This window comes from Lagenorhynchus albirostris, chromosome 5, assembly GCF_949774975.1.
Source record: "Lagenorhynchus albirostris chromosome 5, mLagAlb1.1, whole genome shotgun sequence".
Classification (NCBI taxonomy): Eukaryota; Metazoa; Chordata; class Mammalia; order Artiodactyla; family Delphinidae; genus Lagenorhynchus; species Lagenorhynchus albirostris.
The window spans coordinates 99,404,948-99,432,326 of NC_083099.1; the positions used below are offsets into that span (position 1 = coordinate 99,404,948).

General features: G+C 40.7%; 2 protein-coding genes and 1 long non-coding RNA gene across 17 annotated transcripts in view; 1 reads left to right on the forward strand and 2 right to left on the reverse strand.

Annotated features, from left to right (window-relative positions):
* Positions 1-10,309, forward strand: part of DCBLD2 (discoidin, CUB and LCCL domain containing 2) — an 87,365-nt gene extending 77,056 nt beyond the window's left edge. Inside the window, exons 13-16 of the mRNA XM_060150703.1 lie at positions 388-481; positions 4,230-4,279; positions 6,208-6,345; positions 7,058-10,309. Coding sequence (XP_060006686.1) covers positions 388-481; positions 4,230-4,279; positions 6,208-6,345; positions 7,058-7,527 — 752 coding nt within the window. The 3' untranslated portion in view covers positions 7,528-10,309. The remainder of the gene's footprint in view (positions 1-387; positions 482-4,229; positions 4,280-6,207; positions 6,346-7,057) is intronic.
* LOC132521247 (uncharacterized) lies at positions 659-6,493 on the reverse strand. Its single transcript, XR_009540779.1, has 2 exons — positions 4,668-6,493; positions 659-3,739 (listed from the first exon to the last, which is right to left on the reverse strand). It is a non-coding gene; the product is annotated as an uncharacterized LOC132521247 (long non-coding RNA).
* A 1,338-nt stretch (positions 10,310-11,647) lies between the features above and the next one.
* Positions 11,648-27,379, reverse strand: part of ST3GAL6 (ST3 beta-galactoside alpha-2,3-sialyltransferase 6) — a 75,166-nt gene continuing 59,434 nt past the window's right edge. For 14 of the 15 annotated variants that reach the window (XM_060150712.1, XM_060150717.1, XM_060150707.1 and 11 more), the window contains 5 exons: positions 22,055-22,150; positions 18,912-19,098; positions 18,669-18,806; positions 14,302-14,454; positions 11,648-13,141 (listed from right to left, as the gene is read on the reverse strand). In XM_060150712.1, the coding sequence (XP_060006695.1) occupies positions 13,055-13,141; positions 14,302-14,454; positions 18,669-18,806; positions 18,912-19,098; positions 22,055-22,150 (661 nt within the window). In that variant the 3' untranslated portion in view covers positions 11,648-13,054. Of the gene's footprint in view, positions 13,142-14,301; positions 14,455-18,668; positions 18,807-18,911; positions 19,099-19,506; positions 19,595-22,054; positions 22,151-27,379 lie in introns of those variants that run through there. The other variant, XM_060150718.1, reaches the window with a different exon arrangement.

The window sequence follows — 27,379 nt, forward strand, 5'->3', positions numbered from 1 at the left end:
CACTTGTGCTCTTAATGCGTTGCTCTTTCATCTCTGCTGATTTTTCTGTTGTTTATTTTTTACTTGTAAATTCTGTAATAGATTAACTATATTAACCTTTTATCACGTATGCAGAAAATACGTTTTCCCAGTTTATCATTTGTCTTTTAATTTGTCTTGGTGATTTAAAAACTGCAAAGGTGGAGCAAATAATGTGACGCACTTCCATGTATCCATGAAGGCCTCTGCAATTACCACTCGTGCCCACTCTCATTGCATAAATTATGTTTATGGCATTTTTTTGAGATAGAAAAGCTTTGAATGGTGATATGGTTAATATGTACTCTTCTCCTTAATGATCCCTTTGGTATTAATGTGTGTTTTTGTTTGTTTGTTTTTGTTTTTCAGATGTAGCCTTGGCTGCCGTCCTTGTCCCTGTGCTGGTCATGGTCCTTACCACTCTCATTCTCATACTAGTGTGTGCTTGGCATTGGAGAAACAGGTTCGTACAAAACTAGTTCACCTAACTGGTCCTAGAGGGGATGTTTCCAAATGTGAAATAGAAACTAAATATAGAAGATGAACTTTTTTGAGAGGGAGAGTTAAGATAGCCATTAGAATAAAAATATATATACTTCTCCTTTATTCCTGTAAAAAATGAGTAAGTTCAATTCCATAATCAGTTACTGAGTACCTTTATTATATCAAATTTTGTATTATACAATGGGTTACACACATCAGTAAGATATAATAGATACTTAGTAGCACTTTGAAAGAATGAGACACAATTATTATCTCCAAATTGTTTAGCAGGGTTGACCACTATACTTTGGCATGATGAGTTGTATATGAAGTGCTGGGGAACACAGACATAAGAACCATGAGAATTACCTGAAACCTTTTTTTCAGAAAAGAGTGTTCCTCAAATTTGGCATGGTTTGCCTTAAAGGAGGGATTACATTTGGCGAGATAGAGGAAGAGAGAATGGCCCAGATGGATGGGATGGCTTGCAGGAAGGCACAGAGTTGTGGAATGTAGGCAGAACAGTGAGTCATCCCACAGGGGCTTGGCGTGCGGGAGCGCTAGGAGACCCATAGAAATGCAGCCTGGACCTGGGACCAGGAAGGACTTTCTGTAGATGGGGAAATCCTTGAGCAGGGTTCAGCGGACAGGTGATATTATCAGATGATTGTAGAAAAATGGTGGCAGGAGGGTGGATTGAAGAGGAGAGAGAGACTAGAAGAGGCAGAGAGATGAGTTAGGAAACTTAAGGCCACACAGGAACATGATACAGCAATTCTAGGAAAGGGAGAGACTTGGAGGGGGAGAGGGTTCCCAGAGGCGTCAGTGCAGGGCTTGACTGGCCACTTGCTAAGGAAGGAGGAGGATCTAAGTTTCTCTCACGTTTCTGGCTTGTGCAGTTGACCGGTAGAGATGGCGTGAGTAGAGGTAACAGGGTAGGAGGGACAGATTGGTGACTGACAGCTTTGGAGGGACTTCATTTGTCTAGCCATCCAACAGATATTTGAGCCTCCTACTCCCTGCCAAGTATTGAGCCGTGTGCTGGGAGTCCAGTGGTGAACCCCAGAGTCTATGGATGGGAGAGGATACTCTGCAGAAAACCTTCCACCGTGGAACCTGTTTGTTGCAGGGCCCAGCAGTAAGGGCAGGTAGGGATCACGGGATTGGAGATAAAACAGTAGCCAATATTCAACTCACGACTCACTCGGTTTACTATACATAATTAGCGCACAACACAGGTTAGGCAAAGTGTGGGGGGGGTGGGCAGGGGAGGAGGGTGTAAACGAACCACTCCAAGGAGAAGCCTTGAAGGAGGCATCTCAGCACCAACAGCAGCACATGACAAGTGAGAGTGGGAAACCACCCCGGCTCCAGCAGGGCCGCAGGCGGCCTCCATCTGGAACAGCTCTCAGCAGCATGGGGGCCTCCAGCCAAGATCCTTCAGGTCACTCTGTTCAATGGTCTCCTCTTAAGGAATAACTCTTACCCCAGGGGAAGAGTCTGGACTCCTTCAGTTGCTGTCTGTTTCCGTGCCATACATGGCCCATCAAACTTCTTGTCTAAAGTAATATTCTCAGTTTATCATTTGAGGACACTGGCAGTCCTACAGTGGATGTTTCAAAACAACTCATAGGCAAGTTCGTGTTGGCCACTGGGACTCCATTTTGAACTACGTAACATGTCTTAAATAGCTTAAATCCTCTAAGTTTCACCCAAGATGAGTAGGAATCATAACCGTACCAACCACAGTTTGTTCCACGGGTGGAAGGAAGCTGGAGGAGGCGTGGGTCCCGGATTCCTGGTGTTGGGGGGCTGTCTGTACAGAACTGACAACTTAGCATGAGGGCATGAGGCGGGGGAGGAGGGAACAGGGCTCTGGGAGAGTCCAGGAAGGAAAGTTCACGATGCTTTCAGGGAACCGGACAGCAACAGTGGTAGTGGTGAGAACAGTAGCAACGGCAGTTGCATAGAAAATAAAACGAAATGCTGGTTTTACACGTTTTTCTAAATGCCTTACGTGTTTTAACTCATTTAATCCTTAAAACAACCTGTGAAGCAGGTGTTGTTATAAATACCATTTTATAGAAGAGGAAAGTGACTGAGAGAGCACAGGTAACTTGTCTGAGGTCACCTGGTCAGCACATGGCAGGGTGGAGATTTGGTCCAGGCTTCAGAGCCCGTGCTGTTAGCCGCTGCAGCCTCTGATCAATCGGCAGTTCAAGTCTAACTACTCTGCGGTTAAAGCCCCAGGGCGTGGGCGTGAGGACAGGGGAGTAGAGCTGTTGAGAGGCAGGAGGCAAGTCCTGAGATCAGTGTGGGATGACGTTTAAAGGACTCTGGACATTCAGACTCCCAAGAGGCAAGATGGAACATGAGCCTGTTCAGGACAAAAGGTCTGAGCTGCAGAATTGAGGTTACTTCTACAAACGTAGTGGATGAAATTGCTGACGACTGGCTTTGTGACAAGGAGTAAAGAGGAAGCGCCGTTAAGGGGCTTATGGAAAATAGCCAGGAGAAAAGTAATAATAAAAACAGCTGCAAGTTACTGAATCCCTAACCTATGCAGGGCACTGTTCTAAGTACTTTACATGTAACGAATAAATCACCTGCAGCTTTGTCACTGGAGATCAAGAATATGAAATCCTTTATAGTACAACCCTTGGACAGCTTCAGCACCTACCATCTCGTCCACAAATTTTACACTATACCTTACTTTGAAATAATGAAGTATTATATTTTAAATACAGCCAGACTTTAAAATGAGGGAGCTTTTAGTATCAATAATAAAAACATAGTCTTATACTAGAGAAGAATGTTTCGAAGCAGGAAAAACACATAGCTTGGGCTCTTTGAGAAAGCCCCACTTGTGATCTTCAGCAAGTCACATAACCCTCTTTTCCTCGTTGACAACACTAGAAAAACTTTCTCTTTAGCTTGCAGCGCATTATTTTAATTAGCTGTACATCAGAAAATGTCCTTTTGTGTGCTTGATTTTTTTCTTTTTAAAAGGCTTACGGTAGATAGCAATTCTTAATGTTGGGGAGGGACAGAAGTTTCTCCAGGGGAGGATGTGTCAGAATTCTGAGGAGCAGGCTGGGGGAGAACGTTCTTCGTTGCACACGTGGCCCTCGGTCCCCTCACTGTTAGTGACAGCGTTGGCTTATCTTGCACATGGTAGAGGAATCAGGTCTATGCAGTTAAGGGTGTGTGACACTTTAAACTTCTCAGGGGCAAAGGACTGTAGAAAAAAAGTAAGTTGGAAAAAAAAAGTAACAATGTAGAAGAAAATATGGGGGTTTTGTTGCTTTTGTTGTATCCTGTGAACTTTGTGAATTGACTGATTTGTGAAATTTGTATTTGAAACCAAAACAAACCTAACATGATTTCCCCAGAATAATCCACGTGTCAGGCTTGGGTCTTTGATTTGATTCAAGGTTTTTATCTACATAGTCTTTTTTTTTTTTTATCCATTTGAGTGGAAAATAGTTGGGTAACAAGATAACTGTCTCAGGAGATAGTTGTTTAATATTTATTGAGAGTCCAGAATTCATGAGCCTCAGCAGTGGCAACTTCAAAAGTCAAGTGAAAGAGGTCTCCCAGGGAAATCAGCAAGTAGAAATGTGTACTCTTGACTAATTATTAACTTTGGTGTTTATCCTGCAGTTTCAGAGCTTTCTTACTAGTGAACTCACTCTATTTGGTATCTTTTTTTTTCTGTATTTTTCCAGAAAGAAAAAAGCTGAAGGCACCTATGACTTACCTTACTGGGACCGGGCAGGTAATTTGTGGCTTTACATCTCTTTCCATCAGAGGGAAGCCTCTGCCCTCCAGCTGGTAGCAGTGAAAGAGGAAAGCCATTTTCAGGCCCACGTAAACTCCCCAGCACTGTTAGAAAAAATGGCATTCCTCTTCTGTTCTGATCATTTTTACTTTTCTATAAAATCTCTAGTCTCTAAGTAATGAAATGGGAAGTAAGAATTTCTCATAACACATGCTCTGTTCTTTTCCTTTTGGAAAACTTGTCTGGTTTGTCCCATGTATGTCTCGGTCTTGAGGAGACCAGCTTTCTGTGTGGTGTTCGTGAACACTAGGTCAGAAGCAGAGGATTGCAGCCCTGGTGACACAGTGTGTGTGTATGTGTGTGTCACTCTGCTGTGGATATTTACCGCAGTGGAGTTCAGCGTTTTACGAGTCAGTGAAGTCTGCTATCTCTGCCATGAGTTGTCATCTTCCGAATTCCTACTCTCTGTGGCAGGTGGCAGGTTGCTGCAGGTGACACCAGAGGCCTTCTGCGGGCGGGTCTCCCACTTCCCAGTCTCACCACCGGAATGACTGTTAGGGGTCAAAAGAATTCACTGTGACGAGGGTAGAAAAGAGCAGTGATGGGGGCAGGTCTTGGGCTGCTACTTCTCACCGTCGTCCCCCTGCCCCCCACAGGGTTGATCTTAGAATTTTTTAAGCTTATTAAAACTTATTAAAGACCACTGCTATAACAAACTATATCTGGCTGCACTATAATAGCCGTGATTTGCTTCAGTATATGCTTTTGATAGAGATTTCTACTGTGTTCTGCTTTGCACTGGATAGTCTTATCAAAGCAAAAAATAAGTTTGAACAACTTAAGGAACTAGAAAAAGAAGAACAAACTAAACCCAAAGCTATAGGGAAGAAGGAAATAATAAAAGATTAGAGGAGAGGAACAAAATAGAGAATAGGAAGCAACAGAAAACAACAAGTGTTGGCAAGAATGTGGAGAAACTGGAACCCTTGTGCACTGTTGGCAGGAATGTAAAATGGTACAGCTTCTGTGGAAAACAGAATTTTTTGTCAGTTCCTCAAAAAATTAAAAATAGAATTACCATATGAACCAGCAATTCCACTTCTAGGTATATACCCAAAAGCATTGAAAGCGGAGTCTTGAAACGATATTTTTACATCCATGTTCATAGCAGCGTTATTCAGAATAGTTAAAACATGGAAGCAATCCGGGTATCTATCCACCAATAAATGGATAAGCAAAATGTGGTTATACACATAAAATGGAATATTAAGCCTTAAAAAGGAAGGAAATTCTGCAATATATACTACATTGTGGATGAACCTTGAGGCAATTATGCTAAATGGAATAAGTCAGTCGCAAAAAGAAAAATAGCATATGATTCCATTCATACGAGGTACTTAGAGTACTCAAAATTATAAAGACAGAAAGTAGAGTGGTGCTTGCCAGGGGCTGAGGGGAAGAATCAGGAATTACGGTTTACTAGGTATGGAATTTCAGTTTCACCAAGATGAAAGTTCTGGAGATGGACGGTGGGGAGGGTTGCACAACAATGTGAATATGTGTTTAATAACACTGAGCTGTTCAACTGAAAATGGTTCAGGGCGTTCCCCAGCGGCCTAGTGGTTAGGACTCCAGGCTTTCACTGCTGTGGCCCCGGTTCCATCCCCGGTCGGGGAACTGAGATCCTGCAAGCCGTGCAGCGTGGCCAAAAAAAATGGTTAAGATAGGAAATTTTATGTTGTGTGTATTTTACCACCAGAACAACCACCAAAGAAACCAAAAACCTTGAACACAAAGGCTGGTTTGTATAAATATTTGTTATAGAAATGGCTTAAATGCAACAGGATTTCTCCCTTCATATACTGTTATCATTTCAAACATAGCTTTCTATGTAATGGTCTCTTTTACTTGCGATCACAATGAAGGTTGGTGGAAAGGAATGAAGCAGTTTCTTCCTGCCAAATCAGTGGAGCACGAGGAAACCCCAGTTCGCTACAGCAGTAGTGAAGTGAATCACTTGAGTCCTAGAGAAGTCACCACGGTGCTGCAGGCTGACTCTGCAGGTAACTAGTGCAGCCACCAGGGGAAGGAGAAGCTGCCGCGCTCACTGTAAAGTGCTGTGAGATTTGCAGTACCCTTTATCTGTTTCATGTATAGGAGATGAGCTAGTTTCCAAACATAGAACCACTTTTTAAAAAGACCTCAAGAGAGTCATTTCTGTGTCTTAGATGTTCTATCCATAAAATTGGGGTACTCATTTCTAAAAACTTTGGGCATTTTGTCTGCTTACCTGAAATTCCGTTTGGTTTTATTGGGCCTTTGGGGGTTTTAAAAGGAGAGCAGGAAAGGCACAGGGGCCTCACAGTATTTATCCTATTAACCTAGAATACATTTTAAACATTTCCTAATATTTGAAAAAGAAAAAAAAATCTACGAAATTATTTCCCAAGACGAATATTATTTCAGTAATGGAATATTTATTTTCCAATGAAGTACTGTCTATAAATCTGAAGAACATATACACTCTTTATGCAGACTTCCATGAATGACGCTTTCTGGCACATCCACTTATTACCACGAGATATAGGGTAACGTCTTTAGTTTTAATTTTTGAAGTTAGTTGTTGCGGGAAGACCCATCAGTCTCCGTTGATAACAAACGTGCCATAAAGAGGTGTTTGTTTTCGGTGCAAGCCTGCAGCTGCCATCCTGAATTATAGGATCCCTGCCTTAATGAGATAACTTTTCTGTTGTCTATGTTTTGCGATACCCACAGAGTATGCACAGCCACTTGTGGGAGGAATTGTTGGCACACTCCATCAGAGATCTACCTTTAAACCAGAGGAAGGCAAAGAAGCAGGCTATGCTGACCTAGACCCTTACAGCTCCCCTGTGCAGGAAGTCTATCATGCCTATGCTGAACCACTCCCGGTTACTGGGCCCGAGTACGCAACCCCAATTGTCGTGGATATGTCCGGGCACCCCACAGCTTCGGTTGGCCTGCCCTCAGCGTCCACTTTCAAAGCTGCAGGGAACCAACCTCCCCCTCTGGTGGGAACATACAACACTCTTCTCTCCAGGACTGACAGCTGCTCCTCAGCCCAGGCCCAGTATGATACGCCGAAAGGTGGGAAGCCGGCTCCAAGTGCCCCAGACGAGTTGGTATACCAAGTGCCACAGAGCGCACAGGGGGCATCAGGAGCAGGGAGGGCTGGCGAGTGTGGTGTTTCTAAAGAATCCCTTTGAAGGTGATGCTGCCTTTTACAAAGCATCATTTTAAAGCACATGGCCTTTTTAAAATTGTATTAGTGGTAGTAATATATAGAACGTATTACATATCTGTCACGGACGTGGTTGGGGGAAATGTGATGACCGAGGTACAGGAAACTACTAATCTTGCCATCTTGCTTTAAAAGTGTTACTGTAGCACAGTTACTGCTTGCCTATTAAATTTCAAATATCCTGTTTGTTACTACTGTAAAACACTATTTTATACAGAAAAAGCTCCCTACTATGCACTTCAAAGAAATTAAAAATCACTGAGAGTATTTATTACCAGTGCTGCAGTTACATTGATGAACTCGAGATGGCTCTGTAAGCCTTTCTGGCAATAACGCACGGTACTGTTATAAAATGTCTGATGGCTTGAAATTCTGCTCTTTGTGAAAGGTGGGTACTATCATGACTTCTTCCTCTTCTATTCCTATATTGCTTTCTGAATTTTTTTTTAAAACAGTGACATAATCCTTGTTTTGATTGCAGTCATATATACTTATCCATCTTTCCTTAGGAAGAGCTATAGCTGGGAAACTGACCTGTAGTGAGCAGTGATTTTTCACTTTCTGACACTCTAACGAGCTTTAACATTTCATAGTACATAACTTGGCCTCATCTCTGCTTGTTCCACCTGGGGCCCTTGGTGGCCAGCCCCGTTCTTGTGTTTATAAATGCTTGAGTTTTTTCAGTGGGTGATGCTTGCTTTATCAACCTCATTATTTCAGATCCCCTAATGTTTCCATGTGGAAACAGGAACAACTTTACAAATTAAAAATGCTGTAAAGGAGATTCTCCCGCCCCGAACTTTACTTGCAATGGAATTTTTCCTAGGAGAGTTGTGAAAAGTTGAGGGTTTCTAAAAGTGAACACTAAACAATACCCACTTATATTTATCACGGTGAAAGGCAAAATCATGACTCCTCGGGAGTCATATAAATTACCACCCCCCGCCGCCAAAAAAAGTAACCGAATTTGTCCTCTTTGGTTTTATGTATACAGGTTATTCTTTGAATCTCAAGGTAATTTGTTGTTTTTAGTCAAATAAAGAAATACTTGTTTTCCACAGTAAACTACTATAAGAAATGTAAACCCAGCATGTATTCTTCAGCTCTGTGTGATTATGCCATCTATGTGGTAGGGGGTGCAGTCCTTTATATTATACCTAGGGAACAAATGTTTCAGCATCCTAGCAAGGGAAAATTCCTGTCTTGTTTTTGGTACTTCTGGGCAACTTCTTTGTCACCATTTGCCCAGAACTAGTTTAAATGACTGAAATAGAAACCATGTGCAGTTTATTAGCGTTAGTGTAGAAACCATCTTTAAAAGTCTTTAGACTGGTAAGATGATATGGAAGCTGACCATGATTAAAATATAGAAACTTGGCATCCCCTCTTCTATCAATCAATATAAACCTTAGTTTGCAGACTTAATATTGAAATATACTTCCCCATCAGGTTCTAGTTGTTTCTTTCAGCCTGTGCCACCAGATGATGGCAGAATATGCTAAATTTGACTAACGATGTACAGTGTTCATTTTGCTTGCTTCCATGAGTCTATCAGTATTGTAAAACGTTGCTTCAAAACAGAACTGCCTATTTCTACGGCCTCCCTGCCTTCTAGTTGTATGATTTTCTTGGTCTTATTTTCAGTGGCTTTTCCTTTTTTCCAACAGACTTTTGAGGCATAATTTTATTCACTGAAAAACCAATACACATTTTGTTTCAAAATATTTGAAACAAAAAGCACAGATGTTGAACTTTTATTAAAACCTATGAATGTGTGAAGCACATGTATTAATGCAGTCATCCCCTTTCAGGTGGGAAGAGAGTAAACCAATTGCTTTATTTTTTTATTCGTCCTTAGTACACAAAAATATACTTTTTCTCAAATCATATGCCTGTTTGAAGCTTTAAGAGAAATGATTTCAGTAACTATTTCATTTTTCCAAAGATGCTTGCTATTTTTGTTTGTGTATACCTGATTGTTTTCCCATAGAACTTTTTTTTTGAGAAGCAAATGTTTTCTTAAATAATGCATGTTTTAAGACTTGATTCATATATTGCCACTGTGCTGTTTTTGAACTACCAATAATTTTTATAAAATACTTAGTTTTTAACTACTATTATATATTTTACTTTCCAAATGAAGAGCTGAGCCTGATACAAAGGGTTGTACTGGTTTGTACTTTTTCTTTTAATTCGTATGTTTTCATATTAGAGTTTTGTTTTGGGTTGTTTTTTTTTTTCTAATGTTACTATGTCTGCTATATATACAGCTTTGGAGACAATCAAGTAACAACTGAAAATGTGAAAGTAACCATTTTTTACAAAATTCCCTTGGAATTTTTATTCTTTGCTTGAAACATGTAAAAGATTTAACTCACTGTGGCTTATTGGATTAAATTCTTTCCTGTTAATGCAGTTACAAAAGTAGAATCAGACAGTGGTGCAGGAAATGTGGCCCTTAAGGTTTCATAAAATTACACTGGCTTAGCTGTTACTTGATCTTGGGAACCGGCACAGTTAAAGGGAAGATATTGTGAATGCTGATTTATATTTTATTGAAAGCTGTAAATCTAAATAGATCCTATTGCGTATGCAGGGTCTAGCCCAGTTATTTAAGTTCACGTTTCACTGTTTGCACTTTGTATTGAACAATGGGTTTATTCGCTGTTGAAATGGTTCGAGCAGAGGATTTATTCGGTAACTGAAATTAGGATGTTACTTATACACTTGCCCTCCCCCCCCCCACACACACCCCCACCCACCCTCGCACTGGAGGGAGCAGAAAATGAGCTCGTTTAAATATGAATGTGGCTGTAATTCTATGGAATGTGATAAAGCTTGAACTTCTTTCCCTGGGCTCCACATTGTTACCTGGAGAGCAAGAGGGTTACAGAAACACCATGTCAGATAATACAATTCGAAAGAATGAGTAGATTAGGTGGGACAATAAAAGCTTTTCAGCCCCTCTTAAGAGAAATCAATGAAGCTCTGCTTATTAAAAAAAAAAAAAAAATTACCTACTGGCTCTGCCTTTCAGTTCTGAACTTGAAGTCCCTAAACTGCAAAATCTAAGGAAGAGTTGGATACTTTTAGGTCAATTGTGGCACCAGTTCTCATTTAATCCAACTTGTGACTAGTTTCTTCTCATCTCCTCCTCTTCTTTTTTGGCACTGGGAAAGGTAGAAACAAAACATGTATTGAAATACGTATTGGAAATAAAAATGGCTTGAGTGTCAGTGATATTCTCCCAGAATGTACTTTTCTTACCTCGGCATGTACTGTAGTCACTCAGTATTTGTATATGTTGCTAGAATTTAGACTGTATAAATAGTGAGATTTTAATGTGTTCATGTGTTTTTAATAAATTGTATATATGTCTTGTTCAGGTTTTTTGGTTTTTGCTTAAATAAAACAACCTTGAGGTTTGTAACCTTTCTCATACCATGCAAAATGCCAGATCCCTCAATTTTAAGATCAGGTTTTTATGGCCAATATTATAGTACTTACAGTAACATTTGAAAATGGCACCATTGGGGGGTTTTGGGGGTTTGGTTTTTTTGTTGTTGTTGTTTTTATAAATTCATTTATTTATTTTTGGCTGCGTTAGGTCTTCGTTGCTGCGCGGGGGCTTTTCTCTAGTTGCAGTGAGCAGGGGCTAGCCTTGGATACGGTGCGTGGGCTTCTAATTGCGGTGGCTTCTCGTTGCAGAGCACGGACTCTAGGCGCGTGGGCTTCAGTAGTTGTGGCGCGCAGGCTCAGTAGTTGTGGCACATGGGCCTAGTTGCTCCGCGTCTTGTGGGATCCTTCCCGGACCAGGGCTCGAACCCGTGTTGCCTGCATTGGCTGGCAGGCAGATTCTTACGCACTGCACCACCAGGGAAGTGCCTACCGTTGGTTTTTGACATTGACTTTTTCTGTAGCCAGCACCATCCTTTCTGAAGCCCAAATTACTTTACATCAAACTCAGCTTCAGCAGCCCAGCTGCAGCCTATGGCTGTGTGGTATGAGGGAACGATCACATTGAACAGCAGTGCCTTTTCCACCTCAAAGAAGAAAAATCAAACGAGACTGGTAAGGTGCAAACATATGCTGGGATTAACAGAACAGAGTCCATATTTATTGCCTAGGTCTGGGTTAATTCAGCTACTAGTTTTGTCCCCCTTACACCACTTTCAAGTATGTCAGTCACTTATTTCTGTTTCTGATCTAATAGTATTTATACACTCTCTTTAGAGATGCAGGCTAGTTAGTGATAATTATCATTGTCTCCCAGTGATAATTATTGTTCAAGAGATGCCAGTTCTTTCCACTCCTACCTCTTCTGACAGCTCTTGATTCCAGCCTTATAACCTCCACTGTTCTCTTCACCCCTTGTCCCCCTCCCTCCCCATAGCCTTTGGTTATAGTCAGACATTAAAATGAAAAGGGAGACGACTAGCTCACGACTTTTGTCCAACTGGCTTGTTTGTTTGCATCCCACAACAGTCTTCTCTGGTGCACCCTAGGTAAGCTTTCCATTTGAAGATGCGATTTAATCATGTGGACAATTGGTTTTTCATGAAAATGACATTTAAATCCAGAAAAAGCTTGACTCTTCTTAAAGGTTTACTCATTCATGTCTTTCCTAAAATTTACTTCCAATAAACTTTGAAATTTTAATGAATAAATTAAACCAGGCAAAAAATGTTTTAAGAATTTTCTCCTTCTTGAGCTTGCCTAGTTCAGCTTCTTTGTATAAACTTTATTTCTTTAAAATAATGCAGTCACCAGATTTTAGGAATTGCATTCTTTCTTTGGTTATTTACTTATCCAGAGTTTCATATTTATCCTATTTCTTTCGACTTAAAGAACATCTTCATTCTACCAAACTACTCATCATAATCATGGTTTAACTTAACTAACTGTAGGAAAAAAATGCTTAATTAAGCCAGTATGATCTTAGGTTTCCCTAATCATCCATGCTTAGGGTCTGGTTTAAGATTCCAGCCAGGTTCCTCAGGTAGAACAAAAAGGAACCAATCATCCAGAGAGAGCTACAGAGGCCTGAGGTGGTTCCAGTATGCCACATTCAAGGCACCGCTGCATGCCAGCTCCCCACCAATTTACAGGAGGCAGATAAACCTCTCAGAATGTCACGTTACATTCAAAATCTGCTGTGGTAAACTAAATCCCCTTACTTATTAGGAAGTCACATCCCTTCAGAAGTCTAAGATGAAGTAACTATAAAAAGATGCTTAAAAACACCTCAGAAAACTAGCTTATTTTTAAAACAATGCAATGAAAAATTCACTCTCCCTGATAGCTTAGCATGTCTTGGTTTCCATAAATTAAATATATTCACAGAAATTAAGCTGGTGGTTATGAAGCACCAGGCAGCAATAGACTTAATATAATTTCTTGACAAGTACATCCAACATATTTAAAAATAAACTAAAAATTGCAGTGTAAAAATAAAACTAATACTGTTCGCATCATCTTCGGAGTCTGTAGGGTCAATCTTGAGTCAAGTCGATTACAAAGTTTTTTTCTATAATGTCCTTCAAAAAGAGCTGCTCTGCAGTCACATTGTGATACGCATTCTAAAGAAGAAAAATAAAATAAAATCACCATCTATCCCAATCTCAAAATGTTAACAACAGCAGCAACCATCTATCCCAATCTCAAAATGTTAACAACAGCAGCAACAGCAACAACAGCAGCAACGGAATATGCTGTATCTAAAAACCTTAATGAAAAACTCAAGTAACAAGTGGCATGGATTTTTAACTTATCCTTCTCATTTCTTTTTCATTGCTCATTCTTGTGCCAGAGCTTTCCCTAAAGCCCACTCTTTCCACTTAAACCATCACAAAGTAAGAGGCTCCCTCACATCATCTTCTAGTCTGCTGAATTATGGTATAAATCTAGAAACCAGAATTTGAAAGTGTTAAGCTCTAACCTGAATAATACCACTTTTTCAGCTTATATAGTATTTAGGGATGAAGATTTAAGGGGACTGGTTTCATGTCGTGGGGTATAGCCATATACTTAACAGCAAATCATTCACAGTTCAATATTTAAAATGTACAGGTAACATTTTAATCCTATCACTGTGTCACTAATCTAAGTTATAATTAGGAAAATAGGAAATTCCTTCCCATTTAATCAATTAAAGTCAAAATCTTAAGGATCAAATCCACCACCATTAATCCCCATTCAAGAGAAGAATGATCTAGTATAAAGGTTTACAACTTTTCTGACCATGAAGATTCTTTCATGAGGTTAAAATGTTATGGACCTTCTCATCGACTTAACTGAAAAACTACATGAAAATAATTTGTATGATTATGGCCATGCTTTTAGGTGAATTTGAAATATCTCAAACAGCAGGTTTCTACATATTCAAATAGTGCAAATATGATACAGTATCTAGGGTAAGGCTTGGTCCCTATATAGGTTTGATGAGTTTCTCCCAGGGGTTTGAGGCCAACAGATTGGGAGCTGTAGTAAGAACTCTGGACCTGAGTCCTAATTTCAGCACATGCTATCTCTGTAAACCCTTATCAAGCCGTCATCCCCTCAAAACCTGTTCCCTCAGTAAAATGACAGGGTGAAAAGGGAGAATGTAAGCTTTCCAGCTCTAAAGGTCAAAGATTATACCAAAGTGTGTGTGTGTGTGTGTGTGTGTGTGTGTGTGTATACCGTTGTGTGTATACACACACACACACACACACTCATATATATATATTTTTTTTTTTACCTTATTCATCAAAGACATGGTGGCATTCCCAAAGTAGTGTAAAGGACTCTTGAGGTCAGAAAAGTTGTACTTAAAACCAGCAAGGTGAACTTCATGACATATGTGAAATGCCAACGTAATGGCAATAATTCCTGTTGTTGGGTGTTTGGGTTTCTGGAGGAGGAAATGAAAATTTAGGGAAAAAAATCCAAACAAGGTACCTGTTTCCAAAACATTTGGGTGACCTAATCTTATAAAATAGCATCTTCTGAACATTTAATCAGGACAGAAATACTTCAGTTAAATCCTTGTCATGCCCTAAGGTTCAAGCCCCAAAGTTAATATCCTAACTCTGAATATAAAGTGTTGCTTGGAATCTTAGAAAGTCTCTCAGGTCAAACTTAACTGCAGTACTAGTCCAGAAGACAGCTATCAAATGAAGCCTTTAAGGAAAAGGATGCTGCTGCCTTGTTTTTAAAAAACACACCGAAGTCAAGCAACTTGTAGAAAAAGCAAAGCCTGAGAATGTTAAACCCACGTATGAAACGTAAGGACAGCTTAATTCACTAACGGATAAGATCATGCTAAAAGGCTTCAAATAATTTAGCCTTAAAATGGTTCTGTTTTATAATGCTGATAATTTAGCTCTAGGGAAAGACAGCTTTAATCAAGTAACTTCAATAACAAATTGCCATGGTAATGATCTAACTAGAAAATAAAGATTCTAGACGTATATACAGATTAAAGTCACAATCTCAGTTTTGTTTTTAAATTGATTATAATTTTAACTAAATTTTAACTAAAAAGAAAGAAACCAAGCATCGTCTTCACATGTACATATATCCTGAAAAACACTATAATAGATGTTTGGCAGAAGGGTCTTGGCATTCAAAGTTTTCATTCTCGTTGGATGGCCTTCAGAGGCAAAACCAAGATATACCTTAAATTTACTAATACAAAAATTCAAGGAGATTTTCTTTTGATTAAATGTTTCTTACAGATCCCATGGAAATTACATATGATTAATTATGATTTTGAGAAAAAGAAAAAAATCAGAGCAGCACAATAAAATCAGATAAACTCCAGGATGCAAATTTGTCTGCAAGCCTAACAGCCTTTTTTTTTTAAGTCTTTTTTTTTTTAACATCTTTATTGGAGTATAATTGCTTTACAATGGTGTGTGAGTTTCTGCTGTATAACAAAGTGAATCAGCTATATGCATACATATATCCCCATATCTCCTCCCTCTTGCGTCTCCCTCCCACCCTCCCTATCCCACCACTGTAGGTCATCACAAAGCTTGGAGCTGATCTCCCTGTGCTATGCAGCTGCTTCCCACTAGCCATCCATTTTACATTTCACTCCCCTAGTAAGTTTCCGTTCCTACTCTCCAAGATGACAATTTCACACCTTTCTATCCAACAGCTCTACCCTTCTTCCTACTTTGTCAATTTAATCCTTATTTTTCTTAGAAAACAGAATCGATCAGACAAGAGCTACATCATCTTCACAATTCCAAATCTACCTTCGTCTTTAACCATATTTTCAGCGCTCACTCCTATGTGGATGAAGATGTCCCTGTTCCTACCTACGGCCAACCTCTCCACTCGTGCACTCCATTTTATCACATTTCTTTTCTCAACAATTTCGCTTTCACAAGTATCCCTTTTCTCTCTTCATCATCAATATTTCCCTCTACTGAATCATGCCCTTCAGCACACAAACATATCATCTATCTTTCTTTAAAATAAAAAAAACCTTGAGCCTATATCTTCCAACCATTTCTCTGCTTTCTTTTCTAGCAAAACTCCGTTAAAGATTTGCCTCCGCTCACTCGTGTCCCATGTTCTCTCTCTTTAACCCAGTTCAGTCAGGCTGTCTTTCTCTTTCTTACCCTTGTCCATATCAATATGACCTCCATGTTTACAGGACCGCATCTGACATAGCTGACCTCTCTGAAATACAGCTGTGTCCCTCCCTTGGCTTCTGGGACACTGTGTCCTACTAGAACTTCAGTCTACTTACAACTAGTTCTAGGATCATCTCTAAGTAAGACCAGGGTCTTCCTGTGCACCACCTAAAACAAAAATCAAGGAACAAATCTGATCTTACTTCACGTAGGAAAGGTAAGAGCTGAAAAGTCACAAAATATACATTCAGAAGCTGTCCTTTCCCCTCAAAATTACTATGAAATAGGGTTTAAATTTAAACTATTTATGCTTTTTGACTTGGGAATTCCACTTCCAGATGTCCTTCCTACAGAAATCACACAAGTGTGCAGAAAATCTCTATAAGTACATGCATTTCTACATTACCTATAGAGGATAAAAGCTGGATATAAAACTAAAGGTCTGGGCTTCCCTGGTGGCGCAGTGGTTGAGAGTCCACCTGCCGATGCAGGGGACACGGGTTCGTGCCCCGGTCCGGGAAGATCCCACATGCCACGGAGCGGCTAGGCCCGTGAGCCATGGCCGCTGAGCCTGCGCGTCCGGAGCCTGTGCTCCACAACAGTGAGAGGCCCGCGTACCACCAAAAAAAAAAAAACTAAAAACTAAAGGTCTGTAAATAGGGGAAGGGTTAATTAAATGGAGAGGGGAAATAGCAGAACAGTATCTATAGTATAATCACAATTATACTGAACAAACAAAAAGTGCTTGTGTTTGTAAATGAATAGACAAGAGTCTATGCAAACAATAAATGCTAGAGAGGGTGTGGAGAAAAGGGAACCCTCTTGCACTGTTGGTGGGAATGTAAATTGATACAGCCACTACGGAGAACAGTAGGGAGGTTCCTTAAAAATTAAAAATAGAACTACCATATGCCCCAGCAATCCCACTCCTGGGCATACACCTGGAGAAAACCATAATTCAAAAAAATACATGTACCCCAGTGTTCACTGCAGCATTATTTACAATAGCCAGGACATGGAAGCAACCTAAATGTCCATCAACAGAGGAACAGATAAAGAAGATGTGGTACATATATACAGTGGAATATTACTCATCCATAAAAAGGAACGAACTAGTGCTATTTGCAGAAACATGGATGGACCTAGAGACTGTCATACAGAGGAAAGTTAAGTCAGAAAGAGAAAAACAAATATCGTATAATACAGCTTATATGTGGAATCTAGAAAAATGGTACAGATGAACTTACTCCCAAAGCAGAAATAGAGACACAGATGTAGAGAACAAACATGGATACCAAGAGGGGAAGGGGGGATGGGATGAACTGGGACATTGGGATTGACATATATAATTACTATGTATAAAATAGATAACTAATGAGAACCTATTGTATAGCACAGGGGACTCTACTCAGTGCTCTGTGGTGACCTAAATGGGAAGGAAATCAAAAAAAGAGGGGATATAGGTATAACTGATTCACTTTGCTGTACAGCAGAAACTAACACATTGTAAAGCAACTATACTCCAATAAAAATTAACTTAAAAAAAAACAGTGCTTGTGTTTGTAAATGCATAGACAAGAGTCTAGAAGGATATAAAAGGCAATAAAGCTTGGGAGATAATCTGAGTTATGGAGAGAAGAGAAAAGGATGATTTCCTTTTTTAAAAAACACTCCTTTGTAAAAGCTGTTTGATTTTAAGCATGTAATATTTTAGAATTTCTTTATCATGCTGAAGAAAAGATACAAAATACGTGTTTATTTCTTTGGATTTTACCCAATTACAAAAGAGAAAGCCTCATTTCAGCTGAGATATCACATTACACAGTTACTCAAGCTTCAAGTGAAAAACATAGCCTGCCACTGTATGGGTCTAAAGACTATTTTTTCCCTAGGGAATGCAGACAAACAGGGCTGCAAGAGTCAGAGTCAATGAGATTCCTTATAATTAAAAAGAATTAAGGACTTCCCTGGTGGCGCAGTGGTTAAGAATCCACCTGCCAATGCAGGGGACACGGGTTCGAGCCCTGGTTCAGGAAGATCCTACATGCCGCGGAGCAACTAAGCCTGTGCGCCACAACTACTGAGCCCACAAGCCACAACTACTGAAGCCCACGCACCTAGAGCCTGTGTTCCGCAACAAAGAGGAGCCACCACAATGAGAAGCCCGCGCACCCCAAGGAGGGGTAGCCCCTGCTTGCCGCAACTAGAGAAAGCAAGTGGGCAGCAACAAAGACCCAACACAGCCAAAAATAATTAATTAATTAATTAATGGCAGAAACCCCCCCCCACTTAAGGTTCTTTTCCTTGCAACATGAAAAACATAAAGCTAAAATCCAAAGGTAATGTGATTTCACTAACCCAGGCGTGAGTGAAGCCACCTCACGAGTTGTGGTTCTCATCCAGTTTCCAAGAGCCCCAAGGACCCTCTGTCCCACCCCTGTGAGGTCTTTAGTTTGAAACTGCAAAGGAAAATACATACCTGATTTTTGGGAAACACTTTTGGGAAATGAAGCAGTTCATAAGTTGCTGTTCTGATAATGAAAGGATCTAATATTCTGATTTGATACGGTTTATAGATCAGATTTAATGCTGGTTTCTTCCAAAAACCATTAGTGTTCTGAAATAAAGTAAGAAAACAGAAAATACAACTTGTTGTTGTCTCTTTTTTTTAATGAAAAAAAAATGAAGGTAATTGGAAGCCAGATCAATTTTGCCAACTTACTATTTTGCCACCTGTCAACAATTCCCACAGCCACTTTAAATCAAGCGGCTTAAAAACAGTGAGAATCACCGTAGTATTAGGATCATTGTGATTGGGATCTGAAAAAACAGATTCTGGATAAAAAAGTCGGAAGGTAGTCCTTCTCCCAACTTCCTCTTCATGTCCTAAAATAGGACCATTATTCATTCTGTGGGTAGTAAAACACACAAGATATGTAGACCAAGTGCAGTACAGGTCACGTCCATCACAGTTCTCAGAGCTTTCAGAGATGGACAAACATTGTCGGCCGTGTAGCCAGGGCTCTAAAGCCACACGGCAATCCGTCAATCTTTCACACGTAACAGCCAAGGAAATAACTCCCTTTCGTGAAACAGCTGTTTGATCAAAGGCAGAAACATTCATTTGTGTTTGAAAATTAACTGTGGGGACCTGATAATTCATTCTTACCTCCAGAAAAATTGAAGACAAAATGAAACAAATGGGAACATAAAACCACAGAATACTCAAGCTAAAAGAGATGTGGCAGGACATCCAGACAAAACCCCTTGTGTTTGCAGATGAGGGCCCCAATGTACATAGAGAGAAAGTTACTTGCCCAGGGTTACACAATCATGTAGCAGGTGGACGTGTGTCTCAGTGACTGACAGGCAAGAGTCACAGTTAAGGTGATTTGAAAACCCACCAAAATTGTTGTGCTCTGAAATAAAGTAACAAGATAAAATTGCTATATTTATACCCAAGCACAACCAAATGAATGACTATCTCTGGTGTGAACCAAAGAACCACAAAGGATCCAGTGTTGGGTTTGTGGATACTCAAAGCCAAGGTTAGACATACTATTTATGCACACACCATGAAGGTGTGCTATGAAAAGGAATGCACTGTTCCCAAAACACTGTCCCCTAGGAGATAAATACTGTTTGACCCTTTGCCACTGACTGTGATATAAGGCAGCCTTAGTAACACCTGAAATGACTTTCATAATGTCTTTAATGGCATTTTCCCACAAGGGCCTGGTGTGGTTCTAGGTGACCAGATTTTAGACAATTATAAAGAAATTTGTGAGTGCTTCAACATTGTTTTGTGGATAAATTTTCACAGCTTCCTCAAAGTGAATAATCCACAGAAAATAAGGTGACCACGTTATGCAGAAACCCTCAGCTTGTAACCCAGCAAAATGCCCAAGCACTGCCAGGTCATCCTAATGCATTGCCCAGCGCGAAGCTTTCCCACTCTACAGAAGACTATTCATAGCCATTCCCAACACACACAAACTTTATGCCGGATGATGACCTGACTTCACCCTTTCAATGAGAAAACAGAACTCAAAATGTCCGCATTTCCCCACCATTATATCTACGGGACTTGGTAGCTGTAACCACAATCCCAGCTTTCCCTTCCACTGCAGAGATAACCACACTGGTGTTTGGACCCCATCCCCTCTCTTGTTACCACACCAACCTCCTTATTCATTTCCATCAGTTTACTAATATGCTTTAGAATCTATCTTTATAAAAGGAAACAAAATAGAAAATCTCCTTTGAGTCCATAATCATCTCCAGCGACTATCTCATTTCTCAACTCCACAGTGAAATTTCTCTAAAGAGTTGCTTCTACTGGTTTCTCCACTTTCTCACCTGTCATTCTCTCCTCAAACCACCCCACTTGGGCTTCTCCCCCGCACCGTGCCTCCAAGTCTTCTGTCAAGAGTAACAGTGAGCTTCAGCTTGCCAGTCCAATGGTGAACTCTGTCCTTATCTTACATGACCTCTCACCAGCCTTTGTCATGCTTGAAACCTCCCTGTCTTAAAACACTGTGCTCTCTTGGCTTTTGTGATCACCTTCTCCTGTCTTTCTTCCTACCTCACTGGTAGATCCTCTCCAACTCTTTAACTCCTTTTTCTTTGCTCAACCTTTAAGTTTTGACTACTTCAAAGCTCAGTCCTGGGCCCTCTTCTCTGTCTCTCCCTGGGAAATCTCACGCGGTCCATGGTTTAAGTACAACTTACAGGCTGTTCGCAATGAAGATTTTAACCTGTTTATCTAACTGCCTACTTTGACTTACCCACTGCAAATCTAGTAAGCATATCAAACCTGGTATGTTCAAACAATAATCTTGATTCTCCTCTAAACCTGTTCCTACCCTAGTCCTCCCCAATTCAATGAATGGTACCACTATCCAGCCAATCTCTTAAGCTGAAAACCTAGGAGGAGGTATCCTGCATTCCTTTATTCCCATCTCTGCTCACATCTAATGCATCAGAACATCCTGATAACTCTACCTCTAAAACATGCCTCAGTCTAGCCCCTTATCTCCTTCCACACCATGACAATCCTGTTGCAAGCCACCATTCTCTACCCAAATGCAGCAACCTAACTGGCCTCTTTGTTTCCACAGCTTGTCCTTCCTGTTTCATTGTCCATGCCATCACCAGGGTATTTTAAAGACATAACCAGATAGAGTTGCTCTCTTGCTTAACAATTTTCAAAAGTTTTCTGTTAACATAAAACGCAAGCTCTAATCGTAGTTTACAAAGTCCTACACAGCCTGCTCCTTACCTACCTCTTCGGCTGCCAATTGCACCACCTCCCCAGCCTGCTGCCCTCCAACCTCACTGGTTTTCTTGCTGCTGCTCTTAAACCTAGCATCATACCCTCCTGGAGACCTGCAGTAAACATCCTCTCTGTCTGTATTCCCTAGTCTTCATACGGCCGGTACTGTGTGGTCTTAGGTCCAGTTGAGATGTCTTCCCTTCAAAACAGTCATCAATTCAAAAACAGCCACTCAGTCATTCTCTATCACACATGTTTTAATTGTTTGCATGGCATTTATTACTACATTTCCTTAATTACTGTTTTCTTCCCCTCATTAGAATGTAAGCTCCACGGGGAGCAAGAATATTATTCTTTTTCACTGCTATATCCCCCTAGAACTGTGCCTGGCATATTAAGGGGATTTCATAAATATTTGCTAAATAAATGACCTGAAATCTAGGCCTACTCCAGCCAACAACTCGAGTAATGTGTAATGTACTTAAACATACTACAGCGACTCTACTTCCTTTTAAAACACAGCGGTATTAAAGCAGGAAACTATACTCTTTTGAAACAATTCCAGGTTAGCAAGTAGAAGATATATTTACCTTATTATTACATCATAGGAGTCAATTTTTTCTCCTAACGTCTTATTCTTCAAAACTCCACCATTACCAACCACCACACATTTTTTACATGGCACACTGTTGGGCAAATGACAAGAGAGAGATTGAGCCATCTTTTACAAAACTGGGTGATTCCAAGAACCCATTCATACTTTGAGGAACCCAATACAAGATTTCACTTGTTGCACAAGTAGAAAAAGAACCAGTTGTAACTTACAGGTCTAGGGATATATTAGAAAGATATAAGATTCAAGAAATAACATTCCATAGGAAGTATATCATCATTAGCAACTATTAATGCATATCAGTTCATATACATCCCCTCATTTGATTCTCATAACCACCCACTGAGATGAGTAAGCCTGATATTCCAATTTTACAAATGAAGAAAGAGATTCAAAAAACTGTTAGGTGACATTTCAAAGTCATACTCCAAAGAGGTAAAATTAGGATTGGACTACAAAAATACCCCTCAATATAGGATTCTGCATGTTAATATTGATACAAGTGTGTTTCGTATTAGATGTGTATGTATTTTCCATCAGCATTACCCATTCCCCTGAGATTCCAGCTCTGGGTTACTGCTGCGTCTTGTAAGTTTGGAGACAGAATAGAATCTGGTTGGCAAAGTGCAGCTTCCTTGTACCTGCCGGGCTCATTTCAATTCCCCAAACGGGTACTGGTTCTTGGAGCTTAACCAATACAAATGAAAAGTTTACTGTGTGTTCCTGGCAAAGAGCTTTAAAGTAGGACATGAAGTGGGACTTCCCATTGCTGGCCAGAATCAGCCTAGGCCAGTGGATTATCTACTGTTCAGCTCTCATCCAACGTGGCCTGGCCCTCAACATAATAAAAGCCATATATGACAAACCCACAGCAAACATCCTTCTCAAGGGTGAAAAACTGAAAGCATTTCCTCTAAGACCAGGATCAAGACAAGGATGTCCACTCGCACCACTTTTATTCAACATAGTTTTGGAAGTCCTAGCCACAGCAATCAGAGAAGAAAAAGAGGTAAAAGGAATCCAAATTGGAAAGAAGAAGTAAAACTGTCCCTGTTTGCAGATGACGTGATACTATACATAGAAAATCCTAAAGACGCTACCAGAAAACTACTAGAGCCCATCAATAAATTTGGTAAAGTTGCAGCACACAAAATTACCACACAGAAATCTCTTGCATTCCTATAGAGTAACAATGAAAGATCCAAAAGAGAAATTAAGGAAACAATCCCATTTACCATTGCAAAAGAAAAGAATATAATACTTAGGAATAAACCTACCTAAGGAGGCAAAAAACCTGTATGTACTCAGAAAACTATAAGACACTGATGAAAGAAATCAAAGATGACAGAAACAGATGGAGGGATATACCATGTTCTTGGACTGGAAGAATCAATAATGTGAAAATAACTATACTACCCAAAGCAATCTACAGATTCAGTGCAATCCCTATCAAATTATCAATAGCATTTTCCACAGAATTAGAACAAAAAATTTTACAATTTGTATGAAAACACAAAAGACCCCAAATAGCCAGAGCAATCTTGAGAAAGAAAAACAGAGCTGGAGGTATCAGGCTCCCTGACTTCAAACTATACTACGAAGTTACAGTAATCAAAACAGTATGGTACTGGCACAAAAAAAGAAATATAGGTCAGTGGAACAGGATAGAAAGTCCAGAGATAAACCCATGCACCTATGGTCACCTAATCTATGACAAAGCAGGCAACGATATACAGTGGAGAAAAGACAGCCTCTTCAATAAGTGGTGCTGGGAAAACTGGACAGCTACATGTGAAACAATGAAATCAGAACATTCTGTAACACCATATACAAAAATAAACTCAAAATGGATTAAAGACCTAAGTGTAAGACCAGATACTGTAAAACTCTTAGAGGAAAACAGGCAGAACATTCTCTGACACAAATCGCAGGAAGACCTTTTTTTGATTCACCTCCTAGAGTAATGAAAATAAAAACAAAAATAAACAAATGGGACGTAATTAAACTTAAAAGCTTTTGCACAGCAAAGGAAACCGTAAACAAAACAAAAAGACAACCCACAGAATGGGAGAAAATATTTGCAAATGAAGCAACCGACAAGGGATTAATCTCCAAAATAAACAGCTCATGCATCTCAATATCAAAAAAACAAACAACCCAATCAAATGAGCAGAAGATCTAAATAGACATTTCTCCAAAGAAGACATGCAGATGGCCAAGAGGCACGTGAAAAGATGCTCAACGTTGCTAATTATTAGAGAAATGCCAGTCAAAACTACAATGAGGTATCACCTCACACCGGTCAGAAGGGCCATCACCAAAACATCTACAAACAATAAATGCTGGAGAGGGTGTGGAGGAAAGGAAAGCCTCCTACACTGTTGGTGGGAATGTGAATTGGTGCAGCCACTATGGAGAACAGTATGGACGTTCCTTAAAAAACTAAAAACAGAGCTACCATATGATCAAGCAATCCCACTCCTGGGCATATATCCGGAGAAAATCAAAATTCAAAAAGATGCATGTACCCCAGTGTTAACTGCAGCACTATTTACAATAGCCAGGACATGGAAACAACCATCAATGGAGGAATGGATAAAGACGACGTGCTACACACACACACACACACACACACACACACACACACACACACACACACACACACACACACACGATGGAATATTACTCAGCCATAGAAAAGAATGAAATGATGCCATTTGCAGCAACATGATGGACCTAGAGATTGTCATACTGAGTAAAGTAAGTCAGACAGAGAAAGACAAAGATATCATATGATATCACTTATATGTGGAATCTAAAAAAGTGGTACAAATGAACCTATTTATAACACAGAAAAAGAGTTACAGCTGTAGAAAACAAACTTATGGTTACCAAGGGGGAGAGGGACAGGGAAGGGATAAATTGGGAGATTGGGATTGACATATACATACTACTACATATAAAATAGATAACTAATAAGAACCTACTGTACAGCACAGGGAACTCTACTCAATACTCTGTAATGACCTATATGGGAAAAGAATCTAAAAAAGAGTGGATATATGTCTATATATAACTGATTCACTTTGCTGTACACCTGAAACTAACACAACATTATAAACAACTATACTCCAATAAAAATTAATTTTTAAAAAATGGCCTGGCCCATCCAACTCCAAGCTCTCACCACCACTCGGCCAGGCCTGGAGAAATGACAGAACAGATCATGTCCTTCTCCTCTCGGGGAGAAAACTACAGAGGAGAAGGCTGTTGAGATTGTCCTTGCAAGGCCCTCATGACATGGAAGTATGAGGAAAAAACTGTTTCTCTAAGAACCATGAAATCAGCAGACCAGATGAACTCCAGACCGTAAGGCTCTTAGGAAATTAATCAGTAGCAAAATTGCACAAATGCTGTAGAATATTTAAACGTAGAGAACACAGCAATACAGGAACTACTGAAAGGAGCCAGGAGTTGGTCCTGTCAGGTTAAGGAGAGACAAGATACACATTCCTACACATGTAAATTTCCCTTTTTTATTTAGAATTTGTTTAGTTCATCTATTTGCTTGATGTTTTAAACATTTTTTTTTTTTTTTTTTTTTTTTTTGCGGTATGCGGGCCTCTCACTATTGTGGCCTCTCCCGTTGCGGAGCACAGGCTCCGGACACGCAGGCTCAGCGGCCGTGGCTCACGGGCCCAGCCGCTCCACGGCATGTGGGATCTTCCCAGACCGGGGCACGAACCCGTGTCCCCTGCATCGGCAGGCGGACTCTCAACCACTGCACCACCAGGGAAGCCCCACACCTTAAACTTTTTAAAAACACTTTTTTAATGTTTTGAGACTTTCAGCTCCCAAATATTAAAAAGTCACGCATAATCAGTGTCTACTTTGTTACAAAAACAAGAAGATCCAGGGTTTCACAGATGGTACTGATGGGGGCCGGGGGGCAACCATCCAACAGGCCCTCCTTGAGTCTGTACCCCCAGACCTCCTATGATGGACATGTCACAATGTGTTCTAGAGAAGTTTCTTTCCTAAATCTGCTTGTCTTTAACTATGAAAGGAACATTTCTAGGTGCTCTTATATACAAGTTTGACATAAATCCCAATTTCAGGAAGCTACTCTGTCCACGGTGCTCTGCAGCCAGGTGGCACGGAGAAGATGGGGGTGCTGGTCAACTTCAAAACGCTTTTCTCTCTGGGTCTGCGGCCATCCTCCTGAGCAGACCTGGCCCATGAGAGCTGTACAGCAGGGAGCAATTCCCACACACACAGCTTGTGTGGTTCCTCCTTCCATGACCTCACAGCCAGGTTAATGCAAAATCAGAGGCTGAACCTCCAGATGCTGCCCCGTCTCCCTGCCAGGACGCTAAGTGAGGCTGGGCACCAGGGAGGGAGTGGCTAGGAAGGGACAGGATGGAAATAACAGCTCTGTTCCTGGGAGGTCCCCTGTGTGGAGGTGAAGGAGGAATATCTATAATTTATGGCATGTAGACTAACCCTCTCCCTTCAAAGAAGGCTGGAGGCCACTCCCCTCCCAGCAACCATCCTGGACTGGGGTCCCCAGCCTGAACCAGGCTTGCCTGACTCCAATACCACCGAACATGCCGGGGCGGGGCCAGGAGCACAGGCCACCACTGTGTGTCCCCAGAGTTCTTATCTTGGAACCTCAACAAAGGACTCCTGCCCCACAGGCCTAATCTCTGCAGTTGAGCCCAGAAAGAGGGAACTCAGCTCAGTCCCAGACACAGCCAGTGGCATCAACACTCAGCCAGAAGTTTCCCTCAGTGTTATCTGTATCAGGCGGGATTACAGTTGATAATCAAGCCCCAGATCACATGTGACCGAAAGGTCATCACAATACAAGAAGGTACCATCTGTCATACTCAGGTCACATCCCTGGTCCCCTCTCAAACTCAAGGTCCTGAACCTCCTCTCACAAACCCTAACAAGCCTTCCAGCCAAAAGAAAAGAGCGAGTTAAGGGTGCAAGCAGATCTGTTTCACAGGAGCCCCAAGGATTGGTTACAGAGAGAGGGTCATTCCTTCTACTCAGCCTCCGCCCGCTTGGGAGAAATGAAATCATGTGGACACTGCCTCACCCAAGAGAACTCCAGTTCCAAAGACGCTTTACAGTTCCACGGTCACCGCATTTTTAAAATTTCCCTTTCTGTTTTTTTCTCTGTCAGCTTTGTAGGGGGCAGGTGGAAAGGGGAGGGCCCTTCACCACAGAAAAAGTGTGCCGATGTCTTTAAAAGGAAATCTCGTCAATGAAATTTTACTTTTCCTCTTGGCAAGGA